This window comes from Lathyrus oleraceus, chromosome 5 (assembly GCF_024323335.1).
Source record: "Lathyrus oleraceus cultivar Zhongwan6 chromosome 5, CAAS_Psat_ZW6_1.0, whole genome shotgun sequence".
Taxonomy (NCBI): domain Eukaryota; kingdom Viridiplantae; phylum Streptophyta; class Magnoliopsida; order Fabales; family Fabaceae; genus Lathyrus; species Lathyrus oleraceus.
This window is the reverse complement of record NC_066583.1, coordinates 125,511,255-125,536,850: the sequence shown is the minus strand read 5'-3', so window position 1 is coordinate 125,536,850 and position 25,596 is coordinate 125,511,255. Positions and strand designations below refer to the sequence as shown.

General features: G+C 33.9%; 1 protein-coding gene across 1 annotated transcript; it reads right to left on the bottom strand.

Moving 5' to 3' along the window:
• Positions 1-20,356: 20,356 nt before the first annotated feature.
• Positions 20,357-23,046, bottom strand: LOC127079180 (uncharacterized). The gene is made up of 5 exons (XM_051019601.1): positions 22,710-23,046; positions 22,538-22,665; positions 22,263-22,322; positions 20,624-20,762; positions 20,357-20,412 (listed from the first exon to the last, which is right to left on the bottom strand). The coding sequence occupies exons 1-5, from the start codon at positions 23,044-23,046 to the stop codon at positions 20,357-20,359; spliced, it is 720 nt and encodes a 239-aa protein (XP_050875558.1).
• Between the last annotated feature and the right edge of the window lie 2,550 nt (positions 23,047-25,596).

Sequence of the window (25,596 nt, the reverse complement as noted above, 5' to 3'; positions counted from 1 at the left end):
ATGGATTTTTTGGTGGAGGCGGTGAAAGGAAGTGGTTTGCTAATGTGAGCTTCTTTAAAAATACTTTTTGGAGATTTTGGAGCTGGTGAATCCATAAAAAGTTTATCAATTATCCACTATTGCATACAGGTAAAAAATGAGTAAATAAAGTGTAGAATAAGGAAGTGACACTTGATTCGTATCGCAAGGACTCTAGGTTAATTTAACCAAAGGAAATAAACGAAATATGGGGTTTTAGGTTTTCAAACAATTAAAAATAAAGAAAATGATTACAATTATGATTAACAGACTAATCTACTAGTTTGGTAATTTCAGACTTATCATCGGTTATTATATCACCAATTTCCTGAGCGAATTCAATTCCTATTTGATTATAGTATCGATTAACATGTATGATCAACATTATGTAAATTATATTCCTATTTTCCACATTAAGCATGATGACTGAAGATCAAAAGAAGTTAACGAATAAGCTAAGTTAACATGTGAAGTTAATGAACATGTGTCACACTGTGAAAAATACCTGAGTGCATCGCACGCTCGAAGATACAACAGAGTCGCCACCGAACTTTATTTATTCTAGAAGGAAAGGGGAAATATCAAACCCAAGGGGAAGAGAAAAAGGATAAGGAAGTCAGTTATGCAAGGGGAAGGTATTAACACCCCTCACATCCGTTGTACTCAACGAGAACCATTTTGATTGTTCTTTGTGCAAATGGGTGTTATTATCTAAATATTACTTGCTATTGTTTAAAGGGGTAAAAAAATAAGTTTATAATCAGTGTGCTCGCCGGGGATTCGAACCCCCATGCCTACATATACTCATAGGGCAATAAGGAAATCAGAGCTCTATAGTTCGTGGTAGAAAGTGAGTGTTTGTTGATTGTTTTTATTGAACGATGTTAACATTCGCGTCATAGAAGTTAAATGTTGCTTTTATGCTCGCGCATGGGATACTTAAGCGTTTGTTTATTTGCAGTAGAACGGAAATTTTTAACATGTCCTTTGTGAAAGGCTTTTGGATGCCCTAATGTGAAAAATGATTTTGATGGGTTGTGATTGATTTTAAACTTTGAGAAGTTTATCTTGATTTTAACTGTACTAAAGTCTACGGACAAACGCGGATACTTTGAATAACTGAGGCCTACGTCCCATACTCAAAGATACTCAGAACAAGGATATGAATAATCCCTCTCGTTCTTCTCTGTTGCTTAAGGTCCGTGGCGCATAATTTGCATCGTGTTTTTAAGTGTTTTGAATTTATTTACAAAAATGATTTTAGTCTTGAATGGATAAATAAAAGAGAAAGAGGATGGATTCCAACAATGATCGGTGTTTTGATGTCCAGTCTATCTGTGGTGTCTGCGGGGAAGATGGCATGTCAATTATTTGATTTAAATAGCACTAAAGTCTATGAAAGAAGACGAATAATTTGAATAATTGGGACCTACGTCTCATATTCAAAGATACTCAAAACAAGGATAGGAATAATCCTTATCATTTTTCTTCACTACTTAAGGCTCGTGACTTATAATTTGAATTATAACTGACAAGTGTTAGAAGGAGAATCTTTTTGTTGTGCTTGAATAATGAAGTAGTGTTGATGTCCAATGTCTTCAAATACTTTCTTGACTTTAGTTGAGTCTTGTGCCATGCCAATATCAAGGTATAGTCCTACCAAGTGACCAAGAGGCCTATGGTCACTTGACTGGACAAGGGGTGGACAAGTGAATGAACCATTTGATCAAAGACAACTTTGATCAATCAGTCAATCCGAAATAGCATTAGAGTGTGAAACAAGCATTTAGATTTTTATGCCTAAAACCTAAGAAAAAACAAAGTACTATCGTGCTTAACTTCTACAATTAATACTAATCTAAAATTAAAATGAACAAAGCATGTTTGTTATTTTCTAACATCTTAAATTGAAAATTAGCCTAAAAATTAATGATTAATCTCTACACTAATGGTGAATCATTAATTTTTTTCTAATCCTATGTATTAAACAAACAAAGTCTAAAATCTAAGTATCATTATTATGTTGGATTATTTTTCATACAAAGTGGAAATATGATAAACAAGAGGGTTTTAAAAGAGCAAACATGAATTAAAAGAATTATCAAAAAAAAGATGTTAATAACAATATACAAAAAAAGAAAAGAAAAGAAAAGTATAAAACAAGATACAATAAGAACCAACATGTGTGTATTAAGCCTGCAGGGTGTGCATAGTGACTGATTTGGGCTTGCAAGAAGCCCAAAACTAATCAGGACAGGGGTGTGTGCGCGCATGGTATGGTGTAGAAGCAAATAGGCCAAGGGCCTAGTGACCAGGCCCAAACGCTTGGGTAAAGAAAATGAAGGAGAAGTCCTCGAAACTCATTCGTGTTCCCTTGTTCCAAAAACTCTCCTCCCCAAGGCGATTTCCAATCATTCATCCACCGCGCCAGAATTCGCCTTCAGCGGTGGCAAAGCTTCAATTGACCTCAAATCCTCATCAAAACAAACGACTTCATCTCCTTTCTCCTAACCTTAAATCAAATCAAACTAAAACTCAACCTAAGTTCCAAACGGAAATAGGGGACAAATGAACCCTAGAAACTCGATCCAGAAATTAAATGATGATCATGTGTAATGATTGGTGATGATGATTCTCTGATCATTGAGCAATGACTATAGTTGAACTTATAGGGTGATAAGTTTGTAACTGATTTAGGCAAGTTGGGAAAAGGTGTTAATCCAGTTAGGGAAGGGGTTATTGTTAGTGCAATTGAAAGGGAGATCGGTTAGAAATTTGACACTATTACGAAAGTCTGTTAAGTTCTGTTATGATCTTCAATTAGTGAAGGAGAGGTTAGTTAATTAGTTGAATATTAGAACTGTTAAGTTGAGTTAGGATGCAGTTATGAGGTGCTTTGAATTCGCTTAGTGATGGATTCAGGTTAGTGGAATTGAAATTCTGTTAGAAATCTGTTGAAATTGGAATTACAGTTAGTAAGGTTTTGCATTTGGTTAGACTTGCAGTGTAATTAGGAACTAGTTAGTAAGTTACATTAGTTAGTGAAATTTGAAGAGGTTAGTCAGTTAGTGAATTTTGAGAGGAAAATTTTAGAAGCCAACAATGTTAATCCAATGTTATGGAATTTTATCGTTGAGTTAATGAATGAATTTGAACTATGTCACAACTATTAATAAATCTTAATAGAACCAGTTAATAAAAAAAGTTAGTGTAAGTAGTTGGTTAAATAGTTTGAATGAATTAGGAAATGTTAGTTATTATTAGAATGTGTTATAACCAAATTGAACTAGTGAAGTTGTTAGTCATTGTTAATGATTGTTGCCTTGAATTGAATGTTGGCTAGGAATTGTCAATTAAATCGGCTAAAGTTATTATGTGAAATTGTAATTCAATTAACATGCTAGTTTGAAAATATTTCTACTTGAATTGTTGAAAAGATATGGCCATGATCGTGGATGTGTGTGGACGGTCATGGAGTTATTAGTTATGAATGATTTTGGTGAACTGTCATAAACCTGTTATTAATGTCCTATGTTGAAATTGAATTGGGAAAGGTTATGTTATTGAATCAGATGAATGAGTTAGTTCACTTGTTAGTTATGTGATTTTGAGTTTGATTCAAATGTTTATTAATTGGTAAGAGATGGTATGAGTTCAATTGTAGTGCTTATTGAACCGAAATTCACTTGTTATGTTACCTTGCCTTGGTTTTTTTTCTAATTGTGGATGTGTATGACCTATTTTGCATGACTTGTGGGATTAAGGACCAAGGTTGGCATGCTATGTGGAAGAGATTGGCAAGCTATCCAACAAGAAGGACTTGAAGACCTTGCGTTACCTTGTGAATGAAGACAAATGGGAATTAGGGTTTTAGGTTTAGGTTTAGGTAGTTGAGTTGACCAAAAAGTCAATAGTTGACCAAAGTTAATAGTTGACCAAAGTCAACTATAGGTCAAAAATGTACATTTTTGTACAAAATTTGTAATTTGGATTTTGGGATGTTGTAATGAAGATTTTATGACTTGTAATAAAAATGATCTTTTAAAATGAACTATGGCTTTTAAATGGTGTAATGTAACTTATATGTCTTTTGCAATGAAAGATGGGTTTTGAATGAATACATGATAATGGAATAAGCTCTTGATCTTTGTCTGGAATTTGAAATACTCTTGAAAAATGACTATGTATTGAATATTGGATTTTGAATGAACTTGTATCTTGATTGACTTTGATCATAAATCTTGAATCTTGAATAAGTCTTATGTTGCAATGCCTTGAAACAGAACCAGGCAGACAAACCATATAGGACAATTAGCATACAATGATCAATAAAAATAGTGACTCCCCTAATGACCCATAAGCACAATATGCCACAATCAGAATTCCACAATGGCTTGACCCAAGATATGAACACCTCAAACCAATGCAACCTAATCTCATAGGTTTTATTTTCCAACCATGTCGTAGAAGAAACCTTAACTCATGGAGCTTGCCAAGCCAATTGACTTGATCCACATCTTTGTATCAAAATTAGCAAAACCCCTGAATCCATGATATTTGTTTAGAAAATGCAATTATGGATGGATGAACATGAGTATACAGATGAATGTAACAATAAGCCACATAAAATAAAAAAGGAGGGAAAATTTTGGGGTATGACAACATGTGGTGATCAAATTTAATCAACATTATTATATGCAACTCAAATTAAGAAAACAAGAATACACAAAGCAGGATTGAAATGAATTGAATAAAAATTGAGAATATAATAACCTCGAAAGTCTTGATAAAATTATGAAACATTAGATTAACCTTGGAGTTTAGTAGGCCATGTAATTCTAATGTTCTCTCTAATTCCTAAAAACTGTCTAAATTTCCCTAATCTGAGTATAACTTAAATAATAAAGAAAATTGGACTTTAAGAGCACCAGCCCGAAAAGCATAAGCTGACCCAAAACTAACTAATTTATTTTTATTAAATTTGAAACTAAAAATAATAATTTGAATCCTTCTTCACTCTGAATTTACTTCTAACATCAACATAAAATATGTATCTCTTTAGCTTAGCTTTCTAACTCATATTAGAACGCATCAAACAAAATCTCGTATCTCAAGTTATGATTTAAACAATGAGAATGTCTCAAATTATAGTTTATTCCGAAAATAAGCAACATAAATAAAATCAAAGCAAATTTAAATTTAACTTCAAAAACATATTAAAAGCAATGAAAATAATGCAAGAAGTTATAAAATTGTCGTAGCATAAAGTAAAATATGATGTATTTAAATACACTGATCAAATTTCCCCATACTTGAACTTTTGCACTACGAGCAAAACTCTAACTTTAAAATTCAAAACTAACTAAAAATGAGAAACAAGAACAAAAATAGAACATGCAATTTCAAAGACTTTCAGGATCACAACGGGTAAACAAAATTCTCATTCTAAACTTCAAGGAATATGGCATTAGTGAGTAACTTCTTTTGACAATCAAAACAAATAAGAGGATAATTTACCAAAGAATACATCAGAAGTGGCAAGTTCCTCATAGAATAAAATATTCTCTCACTCTCAAGTGTTTAGATTATCTGTTTAGACTCAAAGCCTATCATGAAAGTTTGCACTACTATAAACTTGAAAAGACTCTAACATCTACACTTGAAATACATGCACACAAAGATCAAAGTGACTTTATTCGGGTTGTAACATGGCCAACGTGATTGTGAGATAAATACTAAGAGGTATTAAGCTAACTTTAAAGGGACAAAAGATAATTGAAAGGAACTGCATGAGTTGAAAAACGATATTTCATTCATTTTCAAACAACTTCATTGCAACCATTTTCTCCTCTCTTTTCTCTTATTTTTTTCTAGAAGGAATAGTAATATGAAGAAAACAAAATAAGAAAAATAAATGACACCTCCCCCCCCCCCCCCCCCCCCCCCCCCCCCCCCCCCCGCCGCCGCACACACATTACTACAAATAATACATTTCATGACGATGTTTTCACCTCACCCAGCGGAAAACCGATATATAATTCGAGGACGCGCCATGATTTATTTATTAATTATTAAATAATATCTATTCCCTCAAATATTGAATATAACCGATGAGAAAAGTAATCCATGACATGCTTCGAATCACAACAAAAGTAGTTTAAGTGTTATTTCTTCTTTTTTTACTAATTAATTGATCTATTCCTTCGGTTTCTTTAATAACTAGTGGGTTAGATTTTAATATAAAAGCACTCATTAATTAAGTTTTACCATAAACCTAGCCACCCCTATCTCGTATACATCATTCTTTGGGATGGATTGCAAACTTGAAAAAATCTTCAAGGTTTTGTGTTGTATGTTGTTCTTCTAACACCAGCCTTGAACAAAATTTTTTCTTCAACTTTTGCAATCCATCTCACATAATGATGTTGTTGTTGTTGTTGTTGTTTTTCTCATTGTTGTTGTTATTGTTGTTGTTTTCACCTCTCTTGCAATGTCATTGTTATATTTTGGAATAACCTTCCTATGTTGTCAATCAAAGAAAACACTCTATGATTTATTGCTTTCCTCGGTTGACAACATTGAGAAATTTATTCCTAAACATAGTGTATATTGCATACAAAGAAAGTAGTGAATGATAAAAAATTAAAAAAAGAAACATTACATGTTACTTTCAATTTTACCATTCACTATTTTTTCTACAAGTAATATATTACCTCAATTTTAATATAAAATCGAGGAGAAAATCCCTAGTTTATTTTATTTTTTAATCAATATTGAAATAACATTTTCCATCGGTTTTAAAAAAAGAACTAAGGGATATAGTTACTCAGTTAACCAACAATGAATCTATGTCCTACGTTCATAAAATAACAACGCTCAAGATTTTGGCAACACATCAATCCACCAGAAATTCTCTATATCCAATAAGAACGCGAACACCGCCACTATATATCTTGGATGATATCTTGTGAAACTCAAACATTTATAATGAAAGTGTTTTCCATGAAAACATTAATAATGAAAGCTTGGAACAGATCTCTGGGATGGATTGCAAGTGTAGAAAAATATATGTTGTAAGGTTAGTGTTCTTACATAATATCTTATCTCTTTACTTGAATTTCATGCTATGTATCTAATCTATTTTATGTTATATCAGAAATTTGAAGCGTTCAAACCATTCAGCTTGAAAAATATTGGGTAAATTTGGATTTATTCAAAATGATGATGATGAATTAAATTTGTCAAAAATTTATACTTGCATATTGAAATCAAAATAATGTAACATTAGAAACTTTGAATTTAATATTCTGTGTAATTTAATTATTATGAGTAAACAATATAATTTAATATTTATCGTAAACAACGCAATTTAATATTTAGTGTAAACAATTTAATTTGTATTTAGAAAAAAATCCCCTCGATTTTTGACAAAAACTGAGTGGTATGTGACAGTAGTTTTGAAAATATAAATATAGTGATGTTGGGGATCGTATCCATGACCATTTCAATTATCTCATTGATTATTATGAAACCGATGTGTATAGTGAAGAATTTTTATTATGCTATTTGTTATCTTGCTTGTGTAACCTGTAGCGGTAAATTCATGATCATTAAGCTATGGATAAACTTAACGTCAATAAAATCAGAGTCGCCACCGCGCTTTTATTATTTCCAAAGGAAAAGGGAAAAATACGAACAAAATCCAAAGATAAGAAGTTTTCAAATCAAAACTAATAAAACGTCAGAGATTACAGGTAAGGGGGTTGGTTACACAGAGGGAAGGTGTTAGCACCCAAAGTGTCTTAGGTACTCCTATGGAACCTTTTTTTATGTGTCTATGTGTTTTTGGTATAAAATGATGTTTGCAATAAATAGAGTGTGGGGATGAGAAAATAATTCATTAATTATATTTTTGTGTTTGACAAGACCTTCGGACTTGTGCCTACATACCAACATAAAAATGAGGGATCAAAACCTCGTAGTTCGTGCTAACAATTTCAAAATGAGTTAATTGCTTTTAGTAAAAGTTTAAGTTTAAAAGAGGCACAAAGGGCCTAAAAGAATTTGAATGAGTGTTAGTTCTTTTTGTCTTTTGAAATTTTAAGTCAACATGGTTAAGTTCATTTACAAGTTTGATTTAAGAAAAGAGTTTAAAAATACAATGACATAAGGCCAAAGTTTCTAATTTTCAATAAAAAGTTTAAGTTTGGAAATCACAAGCATAGAAGATTTTGAAAGGGGGGAGAGATTTGAAATTTAAGAAATGGGAGGAGATGAAGAGACTAATCCTAAGCAAAAATTTAAAAGTTAAGAGTTGAAAAGATCTGACCAATGGGATGCAATCCAATAGACAAGAATGTCATATAGAAACTCACCTTTCCTTTGGACTTTAGAATCAAGAAATATCAATAAACAAGTAGCAAGATGAAGAGTAAGGCATCAAATAAAGATAGCCACATCCAAGCTAGCAACTTTATAGTCTTCTTCTTAATCTTCCCATGTATCAGAGGACATACTCCTTGAATGGCTCAGAACAAGGCATTAGACACAGGTTCAAAGTAACATTTACATCAAGACCATGTAGTAGATGAACTCAAGTGGATCGCAATACTTGCATCAGATGAAAGCTCAAATCACAATAGCTTGGTTTCAGAAATGTTGGCATTGGCCAAGTCCTTTTGCATATGGAATGTTGCCTAATTCTAAGTCCAAAGCTCAGATTAAATCCAACAGTCCACACAAGCATTTTTTAGGTTTTTTGTTGTTTATTAGGTATTTTAAGGTCCTAAGACCACAAACACAAACAAATATATACAATCACAATATATGGCTTAAGTGAGCAAAGTGAAAATGACATAAACATAAACAAGTTAAATGATATGTATAATGGAAAATGAAATGGTAAATGGCTTGAATTTAAATTGCATAAAGTAAATGACTTGAAATTAAAAGCAAGAATAATAAGAGTTAGTCAAATGTTAGTTGATTAGATGTTAGTGAAGTTTTGCTTTTCAATTAATTAAGTCATTCTTTGGAGAATACTTAACCCTCTATTCACAAGCATGTATCCTTGAACCAAGACATCTTCCAAAGGAAGAAAAAAAGGTCAAGTTTCCACACAATACCATGAAAGGGGGAGACTTACAATCTCACTTACTAGAATGCTATGCTTTTGGGTCAAAATTTAGCGTTATGTTAAGCAATCGTAATTAGACTTATGTAGAAGTCACAACTATCTGAGGTCGGGCAATATAAATTTTGGTGTTAATGCATGTTAGAGATATGGTATAATGAACCATACTCCTAAAACATACCACACACAAAAAGAAAATGATCAAAGGATGGACATAATCTCATCCATACTTGTATTGGTTCATCTAACATAAAGTTATTGATGAACCAATTAACCTTAGGATATTGAGACTTCATTGGTCAATGAAAGGGATGGGATAGAATGGGATTGAAGATGAAGAGGGAGGGGAGATGAGACAAACACAAATTGGTAATGGGAGGAATTTTATCAAATTAAAATCATTCATTCATTTTGGAGATGAAATGTACATTTCATCAATCCCCTCAATCCAATGATTTTAATCCAACAAAAGTCAAATCAACCTTGACCAAGGCCCAAACACATAGTCAAACTTCACAAGTCAATAAAAATGGCTCAACACAATTAATCAATTAAAAAATCAAATTAAAATGCATTTAAATTAAATTATGTTTGATTAAAAACCTAAAACCTCTTTAAAACACCAAATAAATGACCAAGAGATTTATCCTAGGTCAAACAATGTCAAAGGACTTTAGACAAAAAATTTCATTATTTTTGAAAAGTCATAAGTATTTTTAAACAATTAAAAATATGCACAAAAACAATTAAATCATGAAAAATATCAAAATTAATCCAAAAAAAAAATTAATTCAGAAAATGAAAGAGGAAAATATTTGAATTTTTTTTGGTGAAAGTCCCATATTTTTTGGATTAAAAATGAAATTGATACGAATTAATTAAAAATAATGGATTAAATGAAATAATCAGAAATTCAAAAAAAGGAGAGTCATCTGATCTCCCTCATTAATTGAGGTGGCAGATCAGATGGTTGGAAACGCGCGTTCCACCAATGCTTTAGTCAACTGTCCCACACGCGTGGTAATCAATTTGGATGGATGAGATTAGAAGCTATGGACCAGATCAGATGGTTGGAACTTTGCCAACACACCACCGGAGCCCTAGCTCCGGTCATCTTCTCCGGTGAGGACCACCGGACTGGTCCAAGCTCAACTCAATGGAAAATGAAAAGTGAGTACACTAATTTGAAGAAAAAATGCTCCGGAGCATGAATCTGGCCTCAATTTTCTCCAATTCCAAGTATATAAAAAGATACAAGGATTTGAATTTTGAGGATCATGAACTGAGTTGCTTCGATTTGACCTCAAAGCAACTCAATCTTATTGTCTATATTGATAGGACTTCAGACAACCAAAAATCACAAAGAATGGTGAATAATTGAGAGAGAATCGAAGAGATGAAGTTTCTGAAAAATCACCTTCGAGTTGATCTAATTCCACTTGATTTTGATCTGGATTTGATTGCTTTCTCTTCCTCTTGCTTGCAGAAGCCAATTGAGATGAAAAGGGAAGTGAATTTCTGGAGCTTGAACTTCCAAACAGAAGATAAAGTTCAAACTCGATTTCAAGAGAAATCTTCAGAAATTCTATGGCAGTGGGGGTTTGAATCAATCTAGCAAAGCTTGGGTAAGGTGTTGATGTTGATTCTGAAGTCTTGAGCTTGTTTAAATAGGTAATGCATTTGATTTTTGCACCACTTGAATTTTGGCCAAATTTGGAAAGCTTCTTACATAGGTGCATGGGCAATGGTTTGGGCCTAGGGAGTGATGTAATCCACTTCCAAATCGTGTGCAAAGTGTATTGAATTCATCATGTGGAAGCATGCAAAGAATAATGATCATTTAAGTTCAAAACTTGCCAAAACACTTCCCCCAATGGAACCATGCGCAAGCTGTAACACCCTTCTAAATACCCCAAAATATTTAATTAAAATATTAACATATCAATCAGAGTAATTATGCCCCGAAGGGTGTCACACAATTATTTCACAACATTTATCAAAATATCCTGTCATGCTCATTTATTTAATCAAAATAAGACTCTTTTGCATAATTCGCAGCGGACACAAAATATCGACATTCAAATCATGTATTACATTACATGTAAAGTTGATCAACAACTAAATTAAAGCATAGTCAAACATCCCCTCCCGATGTTACATCTACCAGAGCATGACCACTAAGGACGACACTAGACTCCAAGGACTAGCTTCTACTCAACTCTGCTCGTTACCTGAAAACATAGTTATAAGGGTGAGTTTCTCAATCAATATAATAGGCATTATACAACATTATGTAATGTTAAGTAAATACGCATTTGTTCACCCTAACCAGACTACACACTCAGCAACGGCAGTACCAACTCAAACATCATCCCCAACAATAACATATATCATATGTATAATCTCAAACCATACTCAATCATCAACAACACAACACATAATAACCATATAATACTGGAATACATCCATTCATATTATATGTCATACATTCATTATGCAATGAGACTCAACATATGCGGTACCGACTATTCTTGAACATACAGTTCAAGCTCACCGATCAAATCCAGATGCGGCTACTAAGCTCACTAGTCCCACTCATTTGAGATCTAATGACTCACTCACTAATTCCTCACCGTGGGAATTAGCTACAGCCCCGAAGGCTAGACTATGCAAGCTAATCATCTAGCATGCAAACATCAACAACAAATCCACAATGATTCACTCACTAATTCCTCACCATGGGAATTAGCTACAGCCCCAAGGCTAGAATATGCATGCTAATCACCTAGCAATGCAACAACAACAGCACAATTCAATAATAGGCATAAGCTCACACTCTAAGCCATAAAACGGTCTATTCACAAATGCATACATAATTGATACATTCACAGCATCATGCTTATCATCACACATCATTAATACATTTTATCACAAAAGCATATCACATCATGCCACATAACCAAATACAGTATTAGCACACTCTACTAATACCCATACTACTCAACACAACGGGAAATGATCCCTGCTACATCATACATCAGCTAAGTACATCACTCAGCCTAAACAGCCAAAAACTGCACAACAACAGCACCGAAAAATCACAATTCTGCCCATACGCGTATTACCTATGCCCATACGCGTATTGCCCAAACCTGACCAAGTCCATACGCGTATTGCCCATTCCCATACGCGTATGCTACGCGTATCACTTCCCCATACGCGTACCACCAGAGACCATTTCACGTTCAAAATTTCATCTTCCTCATCCATACGCGTATTGCCTAGTGCCATACGCGTACCAGCCATCTCATACGCGTATTGCCTAGTGCCATACGCGTATGACCAGAGACCAGAACTCTCAGATCTGCAATGGCTTTCTCTGCTACGAGATCTACTCAAACCAACCTTCCACAGTCCAATTTCTACACAGAAATCATTCATATTTTCAACACAATTCGTACCTTATTCGATTACACAAAATTTGACACTTTTACATCTAATTCCTACGAATTCTTTCTCAATTATACCCCAATTTCGTTCATCCAAAGAGTTCACAATTCATCATGCATCAATCTAATCAGAGGTAAAACAATGGTTTTTCACTACCCATCACATACTATCCCATAATACCCGTTAATCGATGGTAAACCCCCCTTACCTGAGTTAATCCGGCAAATTCCGTTAGCTTCAAGTTTTTCCTCTTCTCTTGCTCTGCCTCTTTGCCTTTTTCCACTTTCAACCGCTTCTCTGTGTTTTCCTTTTCACGTGCAAACCCTTTTTACCAAAAATGGGACTTTTTATTATTCCAACTTATTTTATTCCAATAAATAATTATCCCAATAATTATTATTCCAAAATAATAATAATAATAATTCAATTATCTAATTAAATTAATAAACATATTATTAACTTAATTTAAATAATTATTATATTATTATCGGGGTGTTACAACTCTCCCCCGCTAAAAGAGTTTTCGTCCTCGAAAACATACCTCAAGCGAACAACTCCGGATAAGACTCCTTCATCTGACTCTCCAGTTCCCAAGTCACGTTGCCACCTGCTGGTCCTCCCCAAGCTACCTTCACCAAGGCAATCTCTTTACCCCGCAACTGCTTCAACTCCCGATCCTCGATCCTCATAGGTGATGTTTCAACAGTCAGGTTATCTCTCACCTGTACATCATCTACTTGGACTATATGTGACGGATCATGAATGTACCTCCTCAACTGAGATACATGAAAAACCTCATGCAAATTCGCAAGCGACGGCGGTAAAGCGATACGATAGGCTACCTCTCCTATCCTCTCCAAAATCTGATAAGGACCAATAAATCGAGGTGTCAACTTCTTCGACTTCAAAGCTCGACCAACACCAGTTATCGGAGTAGCACGAAGAAACACATGATCTCCCTCTTGGAATTCAAGTGACTTCCTCCTCTTATCATGATAACTCTTCTGACGACTCTGAGCAATTCTCATCTTCTCCTGAATCATCTTAATCTTTTCCGTAGTTTGTTGAACAATCTCCGGTCCAACCACAGCACTCTCACCGGACTCATACCAACATAAAGGTGTCCGACATCTCCTACCATACAAAGCTTCAAACGGTGCCATACCAATGCTCGAATGAAAACTATTGTTGTAGGTAAACTCAATCAAAGGTAAATAACAATCCCAAGCACCTCCCTTTTCCAAAACACAAGCTCTCAAAAGATCCTCTAATGACTGAATCGTCCTCTCAGTCTGACCATCAGTCTGCGGATGATATGCAGAACTCAATCTCAGCTTAGTTCCCAAAGCTCTCTGCAAACCTTCCCAAAATTTCGATGTAAATCTAGGATCTCTGTCCGAAACAATACTCGACGGAATACCATGCAAACTTACAATCTTCTCAATATACAACTCAGCTAGCCTCTCTAACGGATAATCCATTCTGATCGGAATGAAATGAGCCGACTTCGTCAATCTATCAACAATCACCCAGATAGCCTCAAAATTCTTACTTGTCCTCGGCAAACCAGAAACAAAATCCATACTGATACTATCCCACTTCCACTCTGGAATAGCCAACGGTTGCATTAGCCCAGACGGCTTCTGATGCTCAATCTTGGACTTCTGACAAGTCAAACAGGAATAAACAAAACTCGCAATTTCTCTCTTCATTCCCGGCCACCAAAATAACTTCTTCAAATCATGGTACATCTTCGTAGCTCCAGGATGAATACTCAAACCACTACGATGTCCTTCTTCAAGAATACTCTTCTTAAGCTCAGTAAAATCCGGAATACACACTCGATTACCAAATCTCAAAACACCATTCTCATCAACTCTGAATTCACCACCTTGGCCTTGATTCACTAAGGTCAACTTATCAACCAAAAACACATCGGATTTCTGACCCTCTCTGATCTCATCCAGAATATTACTCGTTAACCTCAACATTCCCAATCTAACACTATTGTGAGTACTCTCACACACCAAACTCAAGTCTCTAAACTGCTCAATTAAATCCAACTCTTTAACCATTAACATAGACATATGCAATGATTTCCGACTCAATGCATCAGCCACTACATTTGCTTTACCCGGATGGTAATTCAAACCAAAATCATAATCCTTCAGAAATTCTAACCATCTCCTCTGTCTCATATTCAGCTCTTTCTGATCGAACAAATACTTTAAACTTTTATGGTCACTGAAAACTTCAAATCTTGACCCGTACAAATAATGTCTCCATAACTTCAGAACAAATACCACAGCTGCCAACTCTAAATCGTGCGTCGGATAGTTCCTCTCATGAACTCTCAGTTGTCTCGAAGCATAAGCTATAACCTGCTTATTCTGCATCAACACACCACCTAAACCCAACAATGAAGCATCACAATAAACCTCGAATAGTTCCGACGAACTCGGTAATATCAGGATAGGAGCAGTAGTTAACCTTCTCTTTAACTCTTGGAAACCTTCTTCACATTTTGAATCCCAAACAAACGCTTGCCCCTTTCTAGTCAACATTGTCAACGGTAGCGCCAACTTGGAAAATCCCTCAATGAATTTCCTATAGTAACCAGCCAATCCAAGGAAACTTCGAATCTCAGCAATAGACTTCGGAGCTTCCCACTTAGATACCGCTTCTATCTTAGAAGGATCAACAGCAACACCACCTCTTGAAATCACATGACCAAGAAAACTAACCTCTTCTAACCAAAATTCACATTTAGAGAGTTTAGCAAATAACCTCTTTTCTCGTAGAACTCCTAAAACCACTCTCAAATGCTCAGCATGCTCTTCTTCAGATTTCGAATACACCAAAATGTCATCAATAAACACCACAACAAACATATTTGAAAATTTTCTAAGTCCCAAGTCAAATGTTCACTTCTTCCACCTTGAATAACTTTTTCTATGGACTTCAAATGAGAAACGTTTCTTCATCAAAGTTGTATCTATTTCAAACATATTAAATTTGGTCATAAATTTGACCTAATTTGGATTTGGCATGAAGGAGTTATGCATTTTAGAAGTTAAGGAAAATCACTTGTTCAATGGTAATGGCCCAAGATGACCTATAATGTTTCCTCTTGGCACATGCATTTGCAAGTTGAATTTGAACTTACTACGAACATCAAAGTTGCAATAGACATGTTGAATTTGATAATGAAATTTGAATGACTTTCATATCATAAACATTGAGCAAGTTATGGTTTTGGGAAGTTGACCTCCAAACTAGGGTTCAAACAAAATGACCTATAATCTTTCACCACAAAAAATAACTTTCCAAGATAAACTAGCTCTAGACTTAAACATTAAAGTTGTTTGGAATGTCATTTTAAGTAACTTTTCTCTTGGAATCAGTTTCATATGACAAAAATTGTAGGAGATAGGGTCTAGGGAACCCCAGTTTGGACCAGTTGACTTTCTCTAATCAACCACCATGAACCATCTTGCTAGCTTGATATTCTCTTGACTTTTGGGACTCATGGAGGATCATATATGCATAAGATGATGAAATATGAAGTATCCATTGAAATATTTGATCAATGGTTGAATAAAATTGCTGAAGAAGTCACACAAGATACCTAGATGAATTAGGGTTTCCAAGGCAAACAAACTCCAAACTCCTGATGATTTCTTGATCAAAATAACATTTGAAGATAATGGGGATCCATATATGATGCTTAGAGTCAATGTGAACCAATTCTTGATTGCACTCCTTGCATTGAGGGTATTAAACCCTATATATGAGCTTGATAGAGCATAGGCGAACACACACACTACCTACAAAAGCAACAAACTATACATTAACATATTTTTGGTATTTTGGTTAGTAAAATAATGAAAAACAAAGTATGATACAATCAAAAGTGTTTGGTGACCTCTTCCAATGAAACCCAATGAATGAGGGGTAAGGAGGATGCCAAGGTGTGATCCCAATGTCAATGCATATGATGAGATAACATGAGGGATCTTAGGGTCAAAATTGGGGTCTTACATAACCGAGGTTTTATCCTCTTCGCATCCGAGGTGAGATGGGTTATTCGTACTAGTAACACTTAAAACACACATTGTCCTTAATTAAAAATAACAAGCATAAAATAAGAGAGAGAGAGAGAGAGAGAGAGAGAGAGAGAGAGAGAGAGAGAGAGAGAGAGAGAGAGAGAACACACACGATGAGTCAAGGCGGATAGATAACTAAATAAGTATCCTTTCTCAATAAGAGCTCTCATACAATTTTTTCTTCCAATGTGAAGCTTTCATGGAGTAATTTAAGTGGTGTTCATTGACATTGTAATTTTTATCAGTGCCTTCGCTTTTTATTTCAAGATCAAAGAATGATCTTTTATAAGTGAAAATTTTGAATAGGCACATGAAAGTGATCTAGTTTTTCATAACATCAAGGATCAAAGAGTTAAGGGGTTGCCTCACTGCTTTTACTTCATCTTCAAGTAAGATCCTCTGCATACACATGGACGACGTAATATCAGAATTGTCAGCCAAGGTTCATCTAATTCCTTTCTTATGTTCCTATAATAACTTCTCTTCTTGATCAAATTCAAGCTTTGATAAATTGTCAAGAAATGGTTTAAGCTCTAAAGAAGGTGGCTTTTCAATGGATGATTTATTTCGGGTGGCTGAAATGTTGAGAGCTTCATCTGCATGAACAATACGAAGAGGGGTGTTTATGGAAGAGTCATAGGTAATATCAACATGCAAGGTGACTTTTGTCTTAGCACAAACATAATAAAGGTGAGTGTTAGTACATGCATAAAAATTATAAGTATCATCAAAATCAGATAGTGATGGAAAATCAGTTGAAAACAACTCAGAATATGTGTCATTAACTAATTCAAAAAGAAAATCCATTTGAAAAATAGATTTTTCTTCCATGTGGTGTTTCATAGCATAAAAAATATTAAAATTTTGCGGTAATATCACCAAATTCCATGGACATTGTTCCATGATCAACGTCATTTTTTATTTTTGTCGTCTTCATGAACGACATGCCTAAAATGATGGGGTGCCTTGCTCGATTTTGAATTAGTTTCCCCTTCCATGTCTAGAATGTAAAAGTCAGTAGGAAAAATAAACTCATTAACTTGAGCAAGTACATCTTCCACTACTCTGATAGGATGACAGTGCTTCTATTTGCTAGCTGGATGGCCAGACCTATATTTTATAAAGGACCAAGATCAAGCTTGTTAAAAATAGAAGTATGCGTAACATTAATGGAAGCTCTTAATTCTGAAAATTTATCAAAATAACCTATTTTTTCAAATAAATACCCAAAATAACCCACTTTTCCACCTATTTCCCAAACTAACCCACTTTCAAACAAAAAAAAAATCAAAACAAAGGAGGGGTCAATCCAATTGGCGTTTGTGTATAATACATAAGAGGAGGCGTCAATCCAATTGGCGATAGTGTACAAACACGTAGGAGAGAGAATGTACTCTCTCTCCTATATATTTGTACATTGTCGCCAATTGGATTGACACCTCCTCTTATGTGTTGTAAACAGGCGCCAAATGGATTGACGCCTCCTTTGTTTTGAGAATTTTTTTGTTTGAAAGTGGGTTAGTTTGGGAAATAGGTGGAAAATGGGTTGTTTTGGGTATTTATTTGAAAAAATGGGTTATTTAGATAAAAAAAAATCCTGATTCTAACATGCAATTTTTGAATTTACTATCCCCAATGGTACACATAATAGAGAAAGTTCCTAGGTCTTTGCACTTTTGGGGCATGGTCTGAGTGAGAGTTGAAACATTATGTCCCATTTTGACTTTTTCAGGTACATACATATGCTGAATGAAAGCTGAAACATTATGTCCCATGTTAATTCTTTCATTTCCCTTTAATATACTTTTATGTGTACACAACTCTTTCATAAATTTTACATATTTGGGAACCTGCTTATTGACATCAAGAAGGGGAGTGTTCACCGTCACTTTTCTGAATACGTCCAATATTTCCTTGTCCATTTCTTCCTCATCCATTTTTTTAGTTTTAACTAATCTTTGTGGGAAAGTAATTGGTGGTACATACTCTTTCTCAACAACAACTTCATAATCACGCATGAGCTTAACATCTTTTTTACTTTTTTCAAGTTCTACCACTTCAACACTTTTCCGGATCTCAAGGAAATTTACTCACATTAGAGGCTTTTGGATTCACTATTGTTTGGGAAGGTAGTTAGTTAGATCCTTGAGCCTGCATGATATTCATTGAAGTCACAAGTTGTCCAATTTGTGTCTCCAAATTCTGAATAATATAATTAGCTTGTTGTTAAAATTGGAGATTTTGTATAGAGAATTGCTTGACAAGGTCCTCTAATGAAGGTCTGGGAACTTGCATAGTGTTTTGTAAAGGTGGGTTTCCATACCAAGGGTTTGTATGGTATTTATACTGGTGGCTTATATGAGGATTATAAATGTTTGTTGCATACACTTTGTGCAACTCAGTAATTGAATCCTCTTGCAAGGTATGACAGGAATCTGTTGGGTTTTCAAGAGAAGTGCAAATGCCATATAACTTTTTTGTTTGAGCTGTAGTTAATGCTAATTATTCAAGAAATGAAGTCAGTTTGTCAAGTATGTTTTCCATGGCTTTGTGAGAAGAAGAACCTTGCATTTCATTCACTCATTTTATCATAACCACGAAATTGTTTCTGGTTGTGAATTGTTGTAAATTGAGTGTTATATTTGCAATTAAAGATTTTGTTGCAGTTGGGGTCTTATAATCTAGAACTCCTCCACTACCAACATCCAAAATATTTATGTTCATAGTTAGCAATCCTTCATTGAAATACTGGTTGCTCAGAGATTTGGTGTTGAGGACAACTTAGCATTAATTAGTTGAATCTCATATAAATACCGCATATTTTTTTTCTAATTTAAGCAGCTTTTGAGGTAAGGAAAAATCTTTTTAGGAACACTTTCTTCAAATCATTCCAGCTTGTAACAAAGTTTGGTTCAAGATAGTACAACCAATCTTTGCAGCATCTTAGAGTGAGAATGGAAATACTTTGAGCTTATCATGATCCTTTGCGACTCCTTTAGGCCTCAATGGTGTAGAGCACAAAACTTGGAGTTCTTTTGATTGCTTATGAGGATCTTCACTTGCAAGACCGCTAAACCTTGGCAACAGGTGCATTAAATTGGATTTCAATTCAAATGGTACACCAACTTCAGGATATTCAATATATAATGCATTATAATTAACAGCTGGTGCAACAAGTTTTCTTAAGGTTCAATTTTGATCCGTCATGATATGATTATCAAATTAACACATAATCAAATTAAATCACTATCACTAATTAGAAAGCAGAATCAAATTAACACAAAATATAATAAAATCACTATCAAATATGACTAATAAAATCAAAATCAGAATTAAATTAACACATAATCAACACAAAATCAAATAAAATCAGAAAGCACTTCAATGCAACAATTACAAAAATGCCAGTAATATCCCTATTAAGAAAAATAAAGAAAAAATAGAAAAGCTATTAAAATAAAATCTAAAAATTATGAAAATATGACTAAAAATCAAATAAAATCAACTAAAGAATCTATATAAAATTTTGGATTTTTTTGAAAATGGGAAATTAGAAAAAAGAATCAAATAAAATAAAATAAAAGAGGAATTTGCGATTTGTTGATTTTTCTTCTTCTGATCTTATGGGAAAAAATTAGAGCAATTCGAATCAGTGGCTTATAGAGTCACCTGATAGGTTGAGATAATTATCACTATACTGCAACCCTGAAAATCAACAAAAAAAGACACAAAAAAAATAGAAAATTGCTAACAAGACCCTAAACTAGGATTTTAAAATTGGTTAAAAGCAACGGAGAGTTCCCGACAACGACACCAATTTGATTTGTTGTTGCACACGGGAAAAAATAAATAAATAAAGTGAAGAATAAGGAAGTGATACTCGAGTCGTATCGCAAGGACTCAAAGTTAATTTAACCAAATGAAAGAAACAAAAATGTGAGCTTTAGATTTTCAGACAATTTAAAATCAAGAAAATTATTATAATTATGATTAACAAATTCATTTACTAGTTCGGTAATTTTAAAGTTATTATCGATTACTATATCACCAATTTCCTAAGAGAATTCAAATTCTATTTGATTATAGTATCCATTAACAAGTGTGATCAACACTATGTGAATTATATTCCTATTTGCCGCATTAAGCATGACGACGGAAGATCGGATGAAGTTAACCAATAAGTTAAGTTAACACGTGAAGTTAAGGAACATGAATTGATTAAATTTAATCAACATTATTATATGCAGCTCAAATTAAGAAAACAAGAATACACAAAACAAGATTGAAAGGAATTGAATAAAAATTGATAATATAATAACCTCAAAGTCTTGATGAAAAATTAAAACAATAGATTAACCTTGGAGTTTAACTGGTCATATAATCCTAATGCTCTATCTAATTCCTAAAAAATATCTAACTTTCCCTAGTATTGAGTTTAGCTTAAATAATAAAGAAAATTGGGCTTTTAGAGCATCGACCTGAAAAGCATAAGCTGACTCAAAACTAACTAATTTATTTTTATTAATTCTGGAACAAAAACTGATAATTTGAATCATTTTCATTCTTAAATGGCTTCTAACATAAACATAAAACTTGTAGATTTTTCTCTTAACTTTCCAATCCATATTAGAATGCATCAAACAGAGTCTCGTAACTTTAGTTATGATCTAAATATTGAGGAGATGTTAAAATTTAGTTTATTCTAGAAAATAAGCAACAAAAAAAAATTAAACTTAAATTCAAAAATATATTAAAAGAAATAAAAACAATGCAAGAAGTTATAAAACTGTCATAGCACAAATTAAAATATGATGTTTTAAAATACACTAATAAGCCAACATGCTCAAAATATGAAGGAGATTGTATCGTTGAATTGTCACTTGGTGTAGGTTTGACCTTCTTCGAAGCATCTTTTATTTTTACCATTTGAGAGTGTGGTTTTAAGTTTGTGGTTTCCGGATAAGAAATCTTCCTCGATTGTTCTTTTGTGCCGAGTTTCATATTGTCATCGGATTTCAAAAGTCTCTCTAATACCACTTCTCATTCGGTCAAGATAGAGATATTAAATGTCCTGTCTTTCATGACACCATCATCATCAAACCTGAGTCTTTTCTAGTGGATGAAAACTTCATCTATTCATACCGGGTTATCAAGTTTCACCTTATTATATATAAGATAAGCACATGGGAAGCCATAGGTTCTCACAAGTGTGTAACCACACATTGAGCTATCATAACCTACATTATCAGCTCTTTGGGCTTCGTGAAAAATATAATGCATACCTGCTTGAGATATGTTGCCAAACAACTTAGATTAAAGATTATTGTCTTTGAATCTGTGTTCCAGCATTGTGATTCTACGTCCAAATGATCTTTGTAGCTCATTATGCTGATCTTAGATTATTTGGTTCATAGAGTCCCAATCTCTACACAAATCACACATACTACTTTCCAACCAATTCTTCAATGTAACATGGGCAGACTCAACTCGGTTTATTATTGTATTTCCAAGGTTTCTAACCTAGTCGTCCAAGCATAAAAAAGTTTCTCTTTCACCTGGTACAAAAATGTACTTTCAACATATTTTAACAAATCTGGATTTTCTGGCACACCTTCCTGAAATATATAACATTGTAGGCATATAAATATTTTGTATAATAATTTAATATAACATCCCATACATCCATTATTTTTTCCACTATCACACTCGTCTTGACCATTTTTCCATCTTCGACCTTTATCTGTTTCGTCCCTACCCTATGCTTAACCTGACTTCTCATATTCTTTGTTATGTGATGCTTACAAAGTAATGCATAAGAAGTAGAAAATACCTTTGCAACCGACTTCATCAAAGATGTATCACGATCGATAATAATTACTTTTGGCATGTCTTCTTGGTCCTTCAACATTGTCCGACACACCTCTAAAGCCCAAGTAACATTTTTCTCTTTGTCACTCTCTAAAAATGCAAATCCGACATAATCTTCTAAGTAGAGGTAATACCAACAATTTCCAATAGTGGAAGCCTGTACTGGTTTGTCTTATAAATTGAATCAATGATGGGGAGATTAGGAAACATGTTGAACAACTTGATGGAATCAAGATGAGTCCAAAATATATCTTTAACGGTTACTTCATCCTCGCATGTTTGGTACCTAGGCACATAACTATTATCATCCAACAATTTCAAGAGTTGTTGTATTTCAGTTTTATCCCCCCTCAGCGCCTTGTTATTTTGGTACCAAATATTATACACTTTCCTGATGTTTACAATATTTCCGGGTCTTTTACGTTTCAAAGTTGCAAGTATGTTTTTCGATTGCACCCAATTCAATGTCATGTCTGAAACTTATTCCTTCCCTTCTAGCACGAGGCGACACACAATTGGATGACCAATTAACTTTTCACACAAGTCATGGTTATGTATACCACATATCACATTAAATATTCATTTGTTATTTACCAAAAATAACCACACAACTTAAAGGGACACTCGCATTTTCTTGAACTAGTATAATCTCATTCGAAACTCTGGATATGAGGTTTATACTTCCCATTTCTTTCGCATGTTATTATCATAAATGCACATCTTATATCCAAACCATTATTTGGCCTTCTGATTACAACATTAAACCCCCAATTTGGATGCCTTCGTATGAATCCATTGAAGCATGTTATCACAAAATTCAAACTCTTATTCCTTTTCAAATTGGTTGTCGACATCTACCTCCTTCACAATAACATGTTTGGTATCCAGAGACATAATAGGTTTGGGGAAAATATCGGGATGCACCATATCTAATAAAATACTGAAAAACAGAGAGCTGAAATATGAAAACAGACAGACTCCGAAATTGCATTTTCGTAGGAATTCATACAAAATCCAAAAATACATTTATGAATTTAACATACATTTTTTTCAACTTCAAAACAAGATTAATGTGAGAAATGAGGTTTGAAATAAATGATCTTTACCTCAAATTCTAGCTTCTTTTGCTCCTCTTGAAGTGATGAAACACAAGAATGAATTTTTGGAGTGAAAATCTTGATTGGAATGGATGGATTTTTTAAAAGGGTTTTAGGAAAAAAGGGAAATGAGTCTGATCATGCATGTGACTATTTTATTAAAAACACGTTTTATATTTCTGGAAATGCATCTTCGGAAATGACTGACATGCAAAGGTGGCAAGCTTCCAATTTGGCATTTTAAAACACCAAAAATGCATATTCGGAAACTCCTCTGGAATGCGCAATAAACAATAAATTAAATTGACCTTTGAAACCTTTGTAAGAACAAGATTTGGTTATGCATCTGGCCTTTAGTTTTGATGATAACAATGCATTGTTTCTTATAGAATAATTTTGTACACTAATGGTTTTTGTCTAGTGTAGATTTTACTAACAGGTTCTGACTCTGAAGCTCTGATGTGTGACGTCACCAGTTTCTGGAATCAACACACCCTGACTCTGAAGAGATACAAGTGATTTACAAGATGATGTAAAGTTATAGAAACCTCTTAGACAATGGTTCTGATGAACATTTGAATTAAAGCTTATGACTGTGACTCTGACTTAAGAGCCTCTGAAGGGTTGTCAGCCTTTAAGATTCTGCGCTCAAGTTTTGAATATTTTGAAGAACAAGATCTAAAGACTCTGAAGACCGGGTTCTGAGGAACTGTGTCAAGACTCTGAAGACCGAGGTTCTAAAGATTCTCTCAACCAGACTCTTGGTCATTCTAAGCATGTTTCAAAGTCATTTCATCAGAAGCCTCTGAAGATTATTAGATAAGATCAAAAGGTTTTGCATTAGGAAAATAGTACATAGTACAAGATCACCCTTCCCTCCACTACGCTGATTTTGTGGGCTAAGGACAATACTATTGTACCATTTTTCTCCTATATGCAAACTTTTATGAAAGGAGACAATTGTGATTAGGTATTCCAATTCTACCCTATAACAAATCTTTTAATTGCCAATATAAAGGAAACTTAGAAGATTGGAAATGTTGTTAACGCTCACGTTATTTCTTAACACACGCTTTTGTTGAAGTATATATTTTATGTGTATAGTTTTTATAAACACACATAGAGTTATTGCTTATTATTATGTAAGAGATTCATTGTATTAAACTTGTGTTAATCTACTTTCTTAGAAGCAACTATTGTAAACACATTCTTGTAAATCTCATTTGTTTGAGTGGTTTCCTTGAGTGACTAGGTTTTAGTCACATAGACTCAAGAAGACAAATATGATTTGTCTTTATGGTGTTTGTAATCAATTTTAGTTATAGTAGATTAAATCCTTGTTGAGAAGGAAAAATCACCTTGTTAAGGTGGACTGGAGGTAGCTTCGTTAATAGAGAACCAATATAAAAATAACCTTGTTATTTTTCTTGTTCGTGTTATTGTTTGATTGAGTTAGTTTTGAAAAAAAAGCTTTCATTTTTAGAAACCCAATTCAAAGCCCCTATTTCTTGTGTTTTTTGCCACTTTCAATTCGCATCAGAGCTCTGGTCAGTGTCAGATAAAGATCCAGTGTGAAACACAATGGCTGCCCTTCCACCACCAATTGCTCAAGCAAATGATAGAGATCACTATAATGATAAACCTCCTATTTTTTATGGAGATAAATTTGATTATTGGAAGGATAGAATAGAGAGTTGCTTTCTAGGTCATGATGTTGATTTATGGGATATAGTAGTTGATGGATACATACACCAAGTAGATGCAAGTGGCAACAAAGTTGAAAGAAAAGTGATGACAGATCAATAGAAGAAAGATTATATGAATAATCATAAAGCAAGAACCATCTTGCTAAACGTTATTTCATACACTGAGTATGAAAATATCACCAACAGAGATACTACAAAATCTATATTTGATCCTCTGA

What these genes read in the sequence shown, in the direction of transcription:
- LOC127079180 (XM_051019601.1), bottom strand. Translation starts at nt 23,046, where the DNA reads ATGACATTGAATTGGGTGCAATCGAAAAACATACTTGCAACTTTGAAA. An exon ending in AAAGTACATTTTTGTACCAG is followed by an intron (nt 20,763 to 22,262) that starts GTGAAAGAGAAA and finishes GAATTCTCTTAG; the next exon opens with GAAATTGGTGATATAGTAAT. An exon ending in ATTTTTGTTTCTTTCATTTG is followed by an intron (nt 20,413 to 20,623) that starts GTTAAATTAACT and finishes GTTGATTTTCAG; the next exon opens with GGTTGCAGTATAGTGATAAT.